Genomic DNA, 15,048 nt, shown 5'->3' with positions numbered 1-15,048 from the left:
ACAAAACAAAACAAACAAAAAAAGATTATTAGGAAAGAAGAGAGAGAGAAAGAAAAGAACATCTAAAACGACAGTAATGAAAATGAAAATAGCTCTTGAAAGGGTGGTAGAACAATGGGTGAATTCTTTTCTCGTGTTTCATCTATATTATCAATATTTGTGCTATAATGAAGGTTGGAAGTCATCTGATGCAGACCGTGTTCTTTTGGAAAACGTGTGGTGTGAGGTTGGGGGTGGGTGTGTAATGTGTATAGGCAGATATGAGTGTGGGAGTATTATGTGAACCTGTGTATGTGTGGAGTCTTGAGTGTGTGTATGTGTAGCAACATTGAGGATGTACGTGGACTGTGTGTAGGAAAGAGGGAGGGTGCGTGGACAGGAGTGTGGACAGCACTGTGTGTTGATGGCGGAGAATGTGCTCAGTGTAGCGTTGTACACTGGTGTGTGTGAGACTGCGATTGTGGCTGTGTGAGCAGTGGTATGTGGGTGTGGTGTGCAGGTGTGGTATGCGTGCGTGTATGTATGGGGTGCGCACAGTGCCAGCGGAGATCAGCGTCTGCTAGGTGAGTTGGCAGACAGCAGGCTCGGATGCTCCTGCTCCAGCGCTCTACCCCGAGCCCTCTGTGGCCCCGCCCCGCCCCGGTGGCCCCGCCCCGCCCCGGTGGCCCCGCCCCGCCCCGGTGGCCCCGCCCCCGGTCCAGTCGGAGGCGGCGGCGGCGGGAGCGGGCGGCGCGGGAGGCCGCCCCACTGCGGAACGCGGCGGGGAAGGGAGGGCGGGCTGGAGCTGGCGCCCCGGGCCGGAAGCGCGCGGGTCGCGCAGGAGCGGCCGCGGACATGTGCAAGATGTCCTTCAAGGTGAGCGTCGCGAGCTCCGGGAGGGAGTGCCGGGCCGGGCGGCAGACCTGCGGCGGCGAGCCCGCACCTGGGGACCTCCCGGGGTCGCCGTCGCCGCGGCCCACAGGGTGGAGTGAGCGCCGCCCAGGGTGCTGGCGGGGGACTGGAGGAAGCGACCTGGCTGGGATGGCTCCTGTGGTTTGTGGTTTTGGTTGTGTGGGTTCTGCCTCAAAGGCTTTCGGTACTTAGGGTCTGGGAGCCTGGCGGCCGGGCGAAGGGGCGGCGGGGACTGTCGCCCGGGTAACGGGCGGGGGCGGGGCGGGGAAGAGTCTTGCAGTCAGCACTTCCCTGCGGCCGCGCCTCGGGACAGACCCGGGCTGCGGCAAGGATTCCCGGTTCTGCGTCCTCATTTCGGAATGCCAGTGGCACCACCGTCGCCTCCTCTCCGGAGCACCTTTTGGACGCTGAAGCTGAGAGCTCATCAGCACAGAGTGGAGCTGCAATTGATTACCAGGCTTCAGTGTCCAAAGGAGTCTTGTTTTCAACGAGTTTAAAGTCATTCCATTTAATCTTCACATTTCAGGATGAAAGTGATGATACTTGATTTGCCTCTGTTGAGAGGTCTTAATAAAAATAATAGTTAAAATATACTGATGTGCCTGATTCTGAGCCAGAGGCACCTGGGCGCGTCTTCTGAATCCTGAGGAAGACCCTTGAAATGGTACGTTCCTGTGTGTCTCTCTCTTTTTTTTTTTTTTTTTTAAACAAGAAGACTAGAACGTGGAGAAGTTAACTCATCACAGTTCTGCAGCCAGTGAGTGGTGTTAACGTTAAAATCGCAATGTGTCTGGCTCCAAAGTCAGGGTAATCCCATCTCTTATAGTAGCTCATGTAAACAGAGGGATGATATGCTGAGATTTGCATGTTAGAAAGATTACTGGCCACAGTTTGGGAAGGGAGCACCTCTGGGATCATCTTGCTAAATGGTAGGGGCTTAGTGAACAGCTGTCTGGGATGGAAGCAAGTAAACAAGTGTGAATGACCAAAAAATTTTAGTGTGTGGAATTCTGTAATATTATTTCCTGAGTTATGGAGGGCTACAGAGGTGAAGATAAAATGTTTGGTTTGGGACATGTAAAGTCTAAGGATGGATGGAAGTCCAAGTAAGACAGATATGTAAATTGGGAGCCCAGGAGTATATAGTCTAGGCAGGAGATACAGATGCGATGTAGGAATGAACTGTGTTAAGTGGTAATTAAACCCATGAGAGTGAATGTGCCCAGTGATACCATGTAAAAATGGAAAATAGAGGACTGATGACAAAATCTTGAAGAAGGTGAAGACTTGAGAATGAGCAGAATAAGAGAAACCCATTGAGAAAACTGGAGAGCAGCTAGAGATCTGTGAGAACAATCATAAGCATGTGCTGATTTAAGTCAAGGATCTCTAGTCCTTCGATACAGATGCAGAGGAACTCAGTGATAAATACCACAGAGAAATTAAGCTAGGAATTGAAAAGTGTCCTTTGTATTTAGTAGCAAAACAGCCACTGGTGATCTTGCTCAGAGCAGTTTCAGGAGCCAGACTGCAATAGTTTCAAAAGAGAGTGGGTGGAAACCACAAGTGTCAAAAACAGTTTCAAAAAGTTCTGCAAGAAACAGTGGCTGAAGCAGGAATTTGGAGTTGGCCAAGGGTTTGTTTGCTTTAAAATGGTAGACACTTGACCATCTTTAAATGATGACAAACATCTCAACAATAAAAAAACAACCAGGGCCCCTGAGTGGCTTAGTTTGTTAAGCGTCTGACTCTTGATCTCAGCTTAGGTCTTGATCTCAGCGTCATGAGTTCAAGCCCTTCATGGAGCTCCACGCTGGGCATGAAAACTACTTAAAATTAAAAATAATAATAATAAAAAAATAAAGACAACTCGATTTAAAGATGGGCAAAGGAGATGAATAGACATTACTCCCAAAAATATATACAAATGGTCAATAAGCACCTGAAAAGACGCTCAAAACTATCATCGGGGAAATGCAAATCAAAACCATAATGAGACACCACTTCATGCTCACTGGGATGACTCTAATCAACAAGACAGACAATGTCAGGTATTGGCAAGATGTGGAGAAATTCAAGTCTTCATACATTGCTGGTAGGAGTGTAAATGATGCAGCCATATTAGGAAACAGTCTGGTCGTTCTTCAAAAAGTTAAATATAGAGTTACCATATAACCCAGCAATTCTACTCCTAAATATATACCCCCCAAAAATAAAAAGCTATGTTCACACAAAAACTTGTACACAGATGTTCATTTTGTTATTCATAATAGCCAAAAAGTGAAAACAACCCAATGTCCATCATTTGTTTATTATTGATTAGCTTGAGCTGCCATAACAAACGATTATAGACTGGGTGGCTTAAACTACAGGCTTTTAATTTCTCACAGTTCTGAAGGCTGGCAAGTCCAAGATCAGAGTGCCGGTAGATTCAGTGTCTGGTGAGAGCTCTCTTCCTGGCTTGCCAACAGCCACCTTCTCACTGGATCCTTACATGGAGGAGAGAAGAAGCTCTGGTGTTTCTTTTCTTATAAGAACACTGATCTCATCATGGGGCTCTACCCTCTTGACCTCATCTAACCTAATTACCTCCCAAAGGCCTCACCTCCAAATTCCCAATGTGATATCACATTGTGGGTATCCCATTGGGTATTAGGGCTTCAACATATGAGTTGGGGGGAGACACAGATCCTCAGCCCAAACCACGATATATCCATACAATAGAATATCATTTAACCATAAAAAAGAAGGAAGCACTGATACATGCTACAATGTGGATGAGCCTTGAAAACATTATATTAAGTGAAAGAAGCCAGACACAAAAGGCCATGTGGTATATGATCCCATTTATATGAAATGTTCAGAATAGGCAAATCCACAGAGACAGAAAGCAGATTCTTGGTTGCCTGCGGCTAGGGAAGAATGGAGATGGGGAGTGATTGTTAATAGGTTTCTTTAGATTAATAGGTTAATAGGTTTTCTGTTAATGAGGTTTCTTTTCGGGGTAATGAAAATGTTCTGGAATAGTGACAGATATACAACCTCAGGAATACACTAAAAACCACTGAATCATGCTTCTTTTAAAAGGATGAATTTTTTTAGTATGTAGACTATAATCTCAAATATTTAAATTTTTTATTTATTTTATTTTATTTTATTTTATTTTATTTTATTTTATTTTATTTTATTTTATTTTATTTTTTGAGAGAACACATGCAGGCTAGGGAAGGGCAGAGAGAGGAGAGAGAATGTCAAGCAGGCTCCATGCTCAGCTCAGAGCCTGACACAGGGCTGGATCCCACAGCCCTGGGATCATGACCTGAACTGAAATCAAGAGTCAGACGCTTAACCAACTGAGCCACCCGGGCGCCCCTCAATAAGTAAGTATTTAAAATAATGATAAGGGGGCTCCATAGAGGGGATGACTAAGCTGAGTGATGAAGCTTTCAGGAGGTTGGTGAGGTGGAAGGCATGATGGGACTTCATTAGTTGTAGGGGTTCCCACTAGACAGGTGGGGAGGAAACCCTCTTCCATTGGAGTTAGAGGAAAAGAGGTGAGGTTGAGGGACAGTATCGACGTTTTGTGAAGTAGAGGCCAGGATAAAGTCAGAATTTGGGGTGGGTAGAAAGGAAGGTGCCAGAATTTGCAGTGAAGAAGGGAGAATGATCAGGAGGTGACAGCTACTAGGTGAGGTGAAGCCCAGAACAAGAAGGTGGGGTGATCTGAGCTGTGAAGGAACAGAGATTTGTACACGTGACTGGAAGGGCAGGATCTGGAAGACAAGTGAGGAGAGCCTAACCCCACTTTCCACCCCAGGGCTAGTGTGGGAGGTGCTGGGGGCTTACAGCAGGGAGACAGAGGAAGTGCTCTGTGCCAGGTTAAGGGTGAGGAGTTGATTCTCCATGAAGTGGACTTCCAAAGGGCACTGAGGGAAGGCTTGAGGACAAGGGAAGCAGAGTCACTGGCCAGTCGCCTAAGCCGGCCCTCGCCCTTGCTACCATCCTATCAAACGTAGTAAAATGTACCCATAGCCCAAGATAATAATAGAGACTTTTTTTTTTAACGTTTATTCATTTTTGAGACAGAGACAGAGCATGAGTGGGGGAAGGTCAGAGAGAGAGGGAGACACAGAATCGGAAACAGGCTCCAGGCTCTGAGCCGTCAGCACAGAGCCCGACGCGGGGCTCGAACTCACGGACCACGAGCCGAAGTCAGACGCCCAACCGACTGAGCCACCCAGGCGCCCCAATAATAGAGACTTTTTATTGTACGTTTTTGGAAGGGTTTTTATACTATTGCTTTAAAAACAACTTAGCCATGAATAACTTTTAATTTACATTTGTCCATGAGTTTTCTGCAATTTTCGTATATAGCCCATAATTCTTGTGTACTGAGAAAATCAGACCTACAAATTATTTTCATGTGCCGTCAATATTTTCTGAATACCAAATTTAGCAATGAAGGGAGTTGACTAAGACAGTACATTTTGTAGCTGTTTATTCATTCACTTTGATTTTAGAGCCAGAGATTAACGGTTTATTTTCACAGGCCTCAGAAAGTCTTATAGGCCCTAATTCCTGGGTCTCCAAAGCCTTTGTTTAAAAGCCCTGGCATTGTTAGCTGAGTCTATGGGAGAATGAACAGAGCATTATAAATCACAAGTTAGCTTCCTATTCATGACTTAGAGTAATCACATGTAGAGCTATTTGCTTCTGAACCACACGGACTTCTTTGCTTCTGTGTTTTCTCCTTCCTCCATTAAGCTGTCAGCAATCACTGCTATCAGTCTGTCTCCAGTAAACTTCGTCTTTCATAATTGGCAAGTTCTAATTTGTTCTGGTTGGGAAGACAGACACATGTTTGTTAGAATTATTTTTAAAGTAAAAGCAAACTCAGGGGGTGGGTCTGGGCGTCCTTGTGGAATAAAGTTCACAGATCTCGGTGCATTGACTTTTGACTTTGTAACAGCTGTTTCAACTACTCAGGACTTATTCTTCAGGGCTGAGGTTGCCAAAAGCCTAACACAATTGAGGAGTTAGACTCTTAACACAGTGAGGGAAGTTACCACTGTAGAGGAAACATTGGTTTCCCAAGAACAATACTTGGGTCTTTCTTGAGCATGTTTTAGCCAAGAGGATAAAGTGTCTCAATACCATGTTTCATCTTGGTGACGGAAACTGCTCATGACTTGGCCAAAAGTATGGGCACTTGTATGTTCCATCCTTGTTCTGAAAGTATGTAGATGATCTCATCATCAGCTCCAGTTCACCAGTCAGCTAAAATTATTTGGATGAGCTACAGGAAAATAAATGTACAAAGCCACATATGTTTTCTTTTAAGTTTATTCATTTATTTTGAGAGAGAGCGAGAGAGCGGGGAGGGGCAGAGAGAGAAGGAGAGAGAGAATCCCAAGCAGGCTCCACACTGTCAGTGCAGAGCCCAACACGGGGCTCGAACTCGCAGATTGTGAGATCATTGACCTGAGCCAAAATCCAGAGTCATGCTTAACCAACTGAGTCACCCAGGTTCCCCAAAGCCATGCATGTTTTTAAACAGCTTTATTGAAATACAAATCACATACCATATAACTCACCCCTGTAAAGTGTTCATTTCGGTGCTTTTTAGTATATTCAGACTTGTGCAACCATCAGCACAATCAAGTTTAGAATATTTTCATCACCCATTAGCAGTCACTCTAGCCCCCAGCTGTCTAGCTTCCCAGCTTTAGATAACTGCTACTCTGCCTTTCTATCTCTATATATTTGCCTATTCCTGACATACATGTCTTAAACAGACTCTCCACCTGGTCTTGAGTTCTGAGTTTGGAAATGCTGGTGTTGAATGGTCCTACCTCCAAGGCAGAATGCTTGGGGTAAATCAGTTTCCTATCACCTTCAGAAGTGTAGCAATACTGACAACACAGAGGTTAGGCTTCTCTAATGTTTATCAAGCATTCTGAAAATTTCAAATACTTAGCACAAAGGGGACAATGGATGAGAATAGCTAGTGACATCTCAGAGTGTCCTTCTGTGCAAGGCTTCTCAGTCCTGCATTCTCTTCTTATTTAACGTGGCCTCTAACGCCAGAGAAATTCATAACTGAGAAAAGCTCATGTTCTCTTGATTGAATTAATAAATGCACAATCAAAACCCACATGATTCTAAACCTTTTTTGAACTCTACCTTTTAAAAGTCTCTACCCCTCCCCATTAGCTTTTAATCAGAATTCCAGTTCTGTACAAGTAACAGTTTCCCTTCTGTGTTTCCTCTCCCCTTCCTTCCTGTAACTAATTGCCGTTAGTATAATAATGAGCAGTGTGTAAGCCAAAATTCTGGAAGTAAAGGGGAGAAAAAAAGGACTTTCTCACAGGGAAAGTCCTCAGACTCTACACTCAAAGATGGGGTTGAATGCTGGCTCTGTTACTTGCTAACTGTATGACCTTGAGTAATTCATTTCTGTGCCTCAGTTTCCTCTTCCTAAAAATGGGAATAATAAAAACACCAATGTCGTGGAGTTGTTCTGCTAATTAAATACATCAGAGCAGTGAAAGTGCTTAGCACACCGGCTAGAAGAGCAAGATCTCAGCCTTGGTTGGTGTTGCTATTCTTCATATCATGACCAGCAAGCCCGAGGGAGGCTCACTGCCCTTTTTGTAGAGATCAGAAAAATCAAGAAAGAGGTTAAATAGCAAAGCATTTCCACATGCATCATCTCCTTCAAAGGCTAGAGGTCTTGCCCCTGTTTCACTCCACAGCATTTATGATTATGTGCATATCGTACCCAGAGGAGGTTTGGAAGCTATCCAGGCAATGTGATGTGTGTAGACCCTAAAGAGAAGGAAGTTCAGGGGACTTTCCGTCTTGGCAGAAGAGGAGCTTGGAATGAGGGTAGGAAGGAGGTCATTGGGGTCAATGCTGCCTTATTCCTTGCTGTCTACAGAATTCCAGGGAGGCAGAACAGTGTGATGGCTAACAGGGCAGCCCCAGCACCAGGCTGCCTAGGCCCGAAGCCTGCCTGTCATGTCTCCCTTAGCTGTGCAGCGGGCTGGTACCGGCACCCACTTCACTGAGCCACCGTGAGGATTCAGCGAGAGAGCATGTGCGGAGGACATACGGAGCGGTACAGAACGAGCACTTAGTATTAGCACAAGATTCCTGCCCTCCACTAAATGTGTCTGCCGCGGTGTGGTGGGAGAACTTACCCATTCTTTGGGGAGTCGTTTCCACCTGGAAGCCCCTTAGGCACTTGAAAGCGTGTTCAAAGCTGAACTCCTTTTTTTCCCAAAGCCTGCCCCTCTTCCGGTGTTTTCCCACTTCAAGGAATGGCACCGCCTCAACCGGGCACTCCAACCAGAAACCTGGGACTCGTTCCAGCCTCCTTCTCCCACCTTCTCCTGCACATACAGTCTAATCCTCCCGTCCCGCTATTTTTGCATGAGCTCGGGCCCTTAAATTCTCTTCCCCGTCTATGCGGTAGTCCCCTAACCCTTGTAGACACCGACCTCAGTCTGGCTCCAGTCATCAATCCATTCTCCCTGAAGCTGCCACAGGTACCTTTCTGAAACACAAAGCCGATAGTATCTCCTCACCTTAAAACCCTGCCTTGACTCCCCAGTACCCCGGCAAACTCCGTCGCACAGCACAGCAGATCCTTTGGGATCTGGCCCTCGCTGCCTATAGTGCCGCATTGTCCCTTGCCCTCTCTCCCCTCCCATCCCTCCGTCTAGCCCTTCCAAGCTAGTGACGGTTCCCAGAATGCTATGGTGAGCCTCCACATCTTTGCTTTCACCGCTCTTTCTGCCTGGGATGCTCATTACCCAGTTCCCCACTCATCTTCTGAGACTCTTCTTGAGAATTCCTTCTCTTTGAAACCATTCCTGGCCGCCACCACCCCCCCCCCCCAATATAGGCCCGGCCATTCTCTGCTCTCCTTACGTTATCCACATTCCGACTCTAGCACCTGTAATAATTTCTGATGCCTATTGGCATGACATGCTTTCCTGCGGGGCCATAAAGCCATTGGAGCAGAGCTCAAGTTTCACTCTTACCTCTTGTCCTAGCCCCTGGCCAGTGCCCCTGTCCCCAATACATGCCAGTGACCAAGCAAATTAAGTCACCTGAACAAGCATTTCAAAGAGCTGTGAGGGATAGCATTTATAGTGACAATTCTTGAGTGTTCACCATCAAACAGTGTTTCCACGTATTCTCCCCTTTAATCCTCTAACGACACATGGCAGAGGTACTACTACTGGCATTATTAGTCCCATTTTATTGGGACGAAGAGAAGTTAAATAACCTGCCCAGGGTCACAGAGCTGGGAAGTAGCAGGCTTCGGACTGGAACTCAGCTCTTTCTTACCCCAAATCGACTACTCTGTCTTGCCTCCACCTCTCGCACTTGAGGGAAAATGAAATCTTTACAGCTGTTCACAAAGCTCAGTTTCCAGAACCTCATAGGAAGCGAGGAAATCTGGCCCTGACAGGAGAGGAGGCCCCAGAGCCATCCTCAAGGCAGGAGAGGCTCCCAGCTGGAGAGCTTATTATGACGATAGAAGTTCGTGGCGTGCAGATGGGTTTTGAAAATAATTTGGGGTTAAAGAGAAACAACAAAATCACTAAAAATGATTTACAATTTATTACTCTCAAGTCTTCATGTTTCAGGAAAAGCCAGCAGGGCTGGCGTATTAAGTTCTCTTCCTAATTCACCCTCCAAACTTCATTTTGGCCTTGTGCGATCTCTCTGCTGAAAGGGCATTGTTTCGTGATTTATGATACAAGGCAGGCCTGCCTGGCCATTGCTTCAGCCAGTTACTGACAGCTGTAACAGTGGAGCCAGCCTGGAACAAGAGCCGCAAACACCGGGTGTGAATGTCACCATGGCAGTTCGGCGTGAAAATTCCCGGGGCCATCACATTTAGGCTTTCAGGGGGAAAAGCAAATTGTTCGTCTGGAATTTGAGGTGACTTTTGTTCCCCTACCTGAGCCAGGAAACTATTTGAAGTATGTTTGTAACCTGCTTAGCACTCCCTGCTTGGCCACGCTCTGCTCCAAGAATGCACAAGAGCACTAAGTTGTGTGTGAGCTGAAGGGCTGAAGAAAAGAAATCCTCATAGCAACAAATGCCACCTTGCCTGTGCCCTCACTGTTCATTTTAGGTGGCTCCGTGGAGGGACACCTGGTTGGCTTAGTCGGTAGAGCATGTGACTCTTGAGCTCAGGGTTGTGAGTTTGAGCCCCACGTTGGGTGTGGAGATTACTTAAAAATTGGGAAAAAAAAAATTTAAACCTAAGATGGCTCTGTGTTGTGGCTGATGTTGCTGTGTTTTCTTTTTAACTTAGCATAAATAAGTAAGATACTGAATTTAAGGGGTGTCTGGGTGGCTCAGTAGGCCAAGAAACCAACCCTTGGTTTCAGCTAAGGTCACAATCTCACAGTTCATGAGTTCAAGCCCCATGTCGGGCTCTGCATTGTCAGCTTGGGATTCTCTCTCTCCCTCTCTTTCTTCCCCTCCCCTGCTCTCTCTCTCTCTTTCTCTCTCAAAATAAATAAACTTAAAAAAAAAAAGAAATAGGTCTGCCTTGAAGAAACTTATTAAAAAAAAGAGATACTGAATTTAATACCTTGTCAGTATACTTAAAATTTTTTAAAATATTTTTTCATGTTTATTTTTGAGAGAGAGAGAGTGCAAGCAGGGGAAGATCAGAGAGAGAGGGAGACACAGAACCCGAAGGAGGCTCCAGGCTCTGAGCTGTCAGCACAGAGCCTGACATGGTGCTCAAACCCATGAGCTGTGAGATCATGACCTGAGCTGAAGTCAGATGCACAACCAACTGAGCCACCCAGGTGCCCCCCTTATCAGTATAATTAAAAGATATCTTGCATAAAACTGGTGCAGCCACTCTGGAAAATAGTATGGAGTTTCCTCAAAAAATTAAAAATAGAACTATCCTGTAACCCAGCAGTTGCACTACTAGGCATTTATCCACGAGATACAGGTGTGCTGTTTCGAAGGGACACATGCACCCCCATGTTTATAGCAGCACTATCAACAATAGCCAAAGTATGGAAGGAGCCCAAATGTCCATCGATGGATTAATGGATAAAGAAGAAGTGGTATATATATACAATGGAGTATTACTTGGCAATCAAAAAGAATGAAATCTTGCCATTTGCAACTATGTGGATGGAACTGGAGGGTATTATGCTAAGTGAAATTAGAGAAAGACAAAAATCATATGACTTCACTCATATGAGGACTTTAAGATACAAAACAGGTGAACATAAGGGAAGGGAAGCAAAAATACTAAAAACCAGGGAGGGGGACAAAACAGACTCTTAAATATGGAGAACAAACAGAGGGTTACTGGAGGGGTTGTGGGAGGGGGGGATGGGCTAAATGGGTAAGGGACATTAAGAAATCTACTCCTGAAATCATTGTTGCACTATATGCTAACTAACTTGGATGTAAATTTAAAAAATAAATTAAAAAGTTTTTTAAAAGATATCTTGCATAAAAGCCCTTTGGGGTCAGATAGGTGTTTTAAGCCCACCCAAAAAGTGCTCTTGTTAAATAATGTCGATGCTAGAAAATTTCCTGAGACCACAAAATTCTTTATTAGTATCGATACTCTGAATTTAATTTTGCCTATCTAGGACATTGAGGAGGGCACTTGTTGGGAAGAGCACTGGGAAACCAATTTGACAATAAATTATATTAAAAAATTTTTGCCTATCCTAACTTTGTAAAGAAAAGTGGGCAGAAAGAAAGAAGCTAGCATCTGTAAGCATTTATGATGTGTTGGGCACTGCATTCACAAGTTAACCTATATTATTTAATCCTTACCGTAACTTTCAAGTCAGGTAGTGTAAGACTCACCAAGGCCAAGTCATTTTCCCAAGGCTGGGGTTGAAACCCAGTGCTGTCTGGTTCCAGAGCCTCTCCTCCAGTCCTTCCCTCCCCTGCCATGGACTGTTTGCTACAGATCCAAATTGATGTGTTCTAGAAAAGGCAATTGGACTGCAGTCAACTCTGCCAGGCTGATTTTTCAAGAACTGTTTGCCAGCTCTATTCCTTCCATAGGCTGGTTCCAATATTATCTTTGCAACTTTAAAATCACACAGCAGTGGAAAGAAGGACCCATACGAGGACACATAACAGCATTTCCTGCCCGTTCTTTATTCTTAAGTGAATCCCCTGGCAAGTTCTAGCTGAAGCAAAGAAAATTAGGTGGAGGGAAGGTGAAACATTTGCCCAGACAGTTGGAATCAGGCAGAAAGTTGAGAGCACAGAAAAGATGTGGGTTGGGGAGGTCAGGTTTGAGAGAGATTTCTCTCTGCTTAGAGGTGAACGGGGGTTTGGGAATGTTTCAAGGAGGAAATTGGATTTAAGCAGGGCTTTGGCCTTGAAGGATGGGGGAGAACTCATTTCACGCAAAAAAGGAAACTGTGAACAAAGACACAGAGGCAGGAAAGTGAGGACATTGGTGGGAGTATTAATAGTGCTGTATTATCAACAACATTGCTCTTCATAAGAGCACTGTGGCTCCGATATCTGGTATGAAACAGAATGTGTTCCATAGCCAAGTATATTACTGTCATCTATTGTTGGAGGAGTGGTCTTTCAGATACTACAACACATCTGGAAATTCTGCCTTTTGAATGGTATATATTTGCGTAGAAGCAGTCGTATTAACTGATGTTGATCCTAAGATCCTGTTTCATTTTGCTTCTGCAGAAGGAAACTCCACTTGCCAACGCCGCATTCTGGGCAGCAAGGAGAGGAAACCTGGCTCTGCTCAGGCTGTTGTTGAACAGCGGTCGGGTGGATGTGGACTGCAGGGACAGTGTACGGATGGATTCATTTGGTATATGCATGCCAAAGACACGCTGGCACGAGAACAGCTCATGAATACATTTCCCTTTGCGATGCTTATCTACATTTTCATGTTTGCCTGCTTTATCCCTTGTAAAAGTCCAAGGTACCCTGGTGAGTGTAAAAACATCCTGGGCAAACCATTATGTGCACAAAACCAGAGGCGGCCACAATAGGGGAAGTGGCACCTCACTGGGAATCAGAATTGGCAAATTCCAAGAAGGAAAGGGTTTTTAGTCCAAGAATTCAAACCAACTCCTTTCATGGAAAGTGGAGATAATTCAGAGCAGAAGAGGGCCGCCATGGATGTGGAAGGTGGGCTTTTCTACGAGGGTAAGAGAACGGAAGATGGAAACCTCTGCCCAGCTTCTTACCTTTTGTTATCTTTGCAAACATCAGTACACTCACTGGCAAGGAGGGGGTCTAAAAATCGATACTACTGCCCACCGGCAGGCATCACTTAGGGAGCCCTCCCTCTCCAGACAGAGGCAGTGATTTCTCTGTATTCAGCAGGACTCTGCATCTCTGGGGAGCAGGAAGACCTCAAATGAGAGGGAAAGAGAGAAGCAGCAGAAATATTTTAATGTTAGGAATAAAAATGTTTTCAAATGAGCCCTATTGTTTTCCCAAAAGCTGGATGTGCCATTTCCAGCTTTTACTGCACAAATTTGCTAAGTAAGATCAGCCACCAGCCTGAGTGAGATAGCAAAGCTTGTTGCACTCTGTGCACTGGGGGCATCAGTGTGCAGTTATCTTGGGTTGGCACCGCCAGATCCACTCAGACCCTTCTCCAGCTTGCTGTGTCCCAGAGACTGAAATGTACGGCCTAGTGGACTTGCTTCCCTCTGGCCTCCGCTTGGGTTTGGCCAATGGGAGCACTGGTAGGAATCAGAGAGTGGGAGGACGGGGACGCTGGGGAACGCAGTGTCCCCTGTTCTGTCTGGCAGCAGTGCTCTCGTTCTGTGTCCTAGGAGTTTCCGCCCTCCCCACCCCAGCCCTGTGCCTTCAGGCCCGGGCTGGCAGGGGAGCCCCACTGCTGCTAGCTCCTAGTGCAACATTGTTCTTGGAGTGTCCCTGTACCCAGGGCACAGCGTTATCAATTATTAAAATTTCCTCCAACTATCCCAGTGCGAATGTGCCATCTGTTCCTTGCCAGGACCCAGACTGGTATGGACTCAGGCATCTGCGAACTGGCCATCCCAGTCTTACTTGGGTCTTAATGGGTAGCAGTGCCCCCTGGACCAAACTGGAGCAGGTTTTCATCATGGCCTCACCCACTGACCATGTTGATGACTGCTTTTCCTCTTTGTCTTGAAGTCACCTGTTTTCAGCCACTCCTATGACTTTTTCCTTATATCCAGTGTCCTAGGAGCCTCCTCACAGCACCACGCACACCCTGCCCCCCAGACAGTACCCCACACTCAGCCTTCCCTGTGCCCTTTCCTCCTCAATGCCGCCTGTCCTGCCACTTCCTTCCCCCCTCAGAGCTCAACCTCTGTCTCTGTCTGCTGGGTGACAAGTAGCTTTTTCAAACAGAGATTTTACTACTAGGCCAGATACCAATATTTACTCCTCCTCGTTTAGCATAAAAACTCATTTTGTTAACAGCTTTCTGGAGAAAAGATTCCTTAACCCAAAGGAGAGAGCCTAAATGATGGTAATTTCAGACATTGATTTTGAAAGAGTCTCTAAGATTGGCGGTGATGGAGACAGGGAGAGGTTTGGGAACAGTGTAGGTGTTGGTTTCCCTTCACATTTCACGGGGAGAGTTTCTACCTCCTTCAGGTACCACCTGAATGTGGAGTCTGGGTCCCAGGATGCCTGTGGTGCTGAATGACCTCTACTCTAGTCCTGCCCAGCCTCTGGTTCACCTGGGACTCCTAGGAGAGCTGATGGAATGCAAGAGGAGGCCCTGGGGCTCTCCTGGGAACCGCTCCCAACCGCAAGTTCACGACCATGTTCAAACGTCCAACAGACAACATTTAAAGAATGAATACATTATCGCTAGGCCACCCACCACATGGCAAAGCTTTGAATTACATTCACCTTCATTTCTCGAGTAATGCTGTCCTCACATGATGTTTACATTTTTTGCTTCCTTCATCTTTCTGATGCACATCTACCACAGAGATGTGCAGTGGCAGCTTCCTCCAGCCTTTTCAGATGTATGAATGAAGGTGTTTCAATGTCCTGTTTGTTGGAGTCTTCACCACGTTTATATCCCCCCATACCCTCCCTCTATTCAAAATCAGCTAGTTTTAAAAGATACATTTTAACATCAGCCAA

General features: G+C 45.8%; 1 protein-coding gene across 4 annotated transcripts in view; it reads left to right on the top strand.

The window, feature by feature from the left end:
* The first annotated feature begins 763 nt into the window (after positions 1-763).
* ANKRD29 (ankyrin repeat domain 29) overlaps positions 764-15,048 on the top strand; it is a 52,636-nt gene continuing 38,351 nt past the window's right edge. For 2 of the 4 annotated variants that reach the window (XM_042962626.1, XM_042962623.1), the window contains exons 1-2: positions 764-855; positions 12,625-12,735. In XM_042962626.1, the coding sequence (XP_042818560.1) occupies positions 835-855; positions 12,625-12,735 (132 nt within the window). In that variant the 5' untranslated portion in view covers positions 764-834. Of the gene's footprint in view, positions 856-1,417; positions 1,556-12,624; positions 12,877-15,048 lie in introns of those variants that run through there. The other 2 variants (XM_042962624.1, XM_042962625.1) reach the window with 2 other exon arrangements.

Source organism: Panthera tigris, chromosome D3 (assembly GCF_018350195.1).
Source record: "Panthera tigris isolate Pti1 chromosome D3, P.tigris_Pti1_mat1.1, whole genome shotgun sequence".
NCBI lineage: Eukaryota > Metazoa > Chordata > Mammalia > Carnivora > Felidae > Panthera > Panthera tigris.
This window is presented reverse-complemented; position numbering and strand designations above follow the sequence as displayed.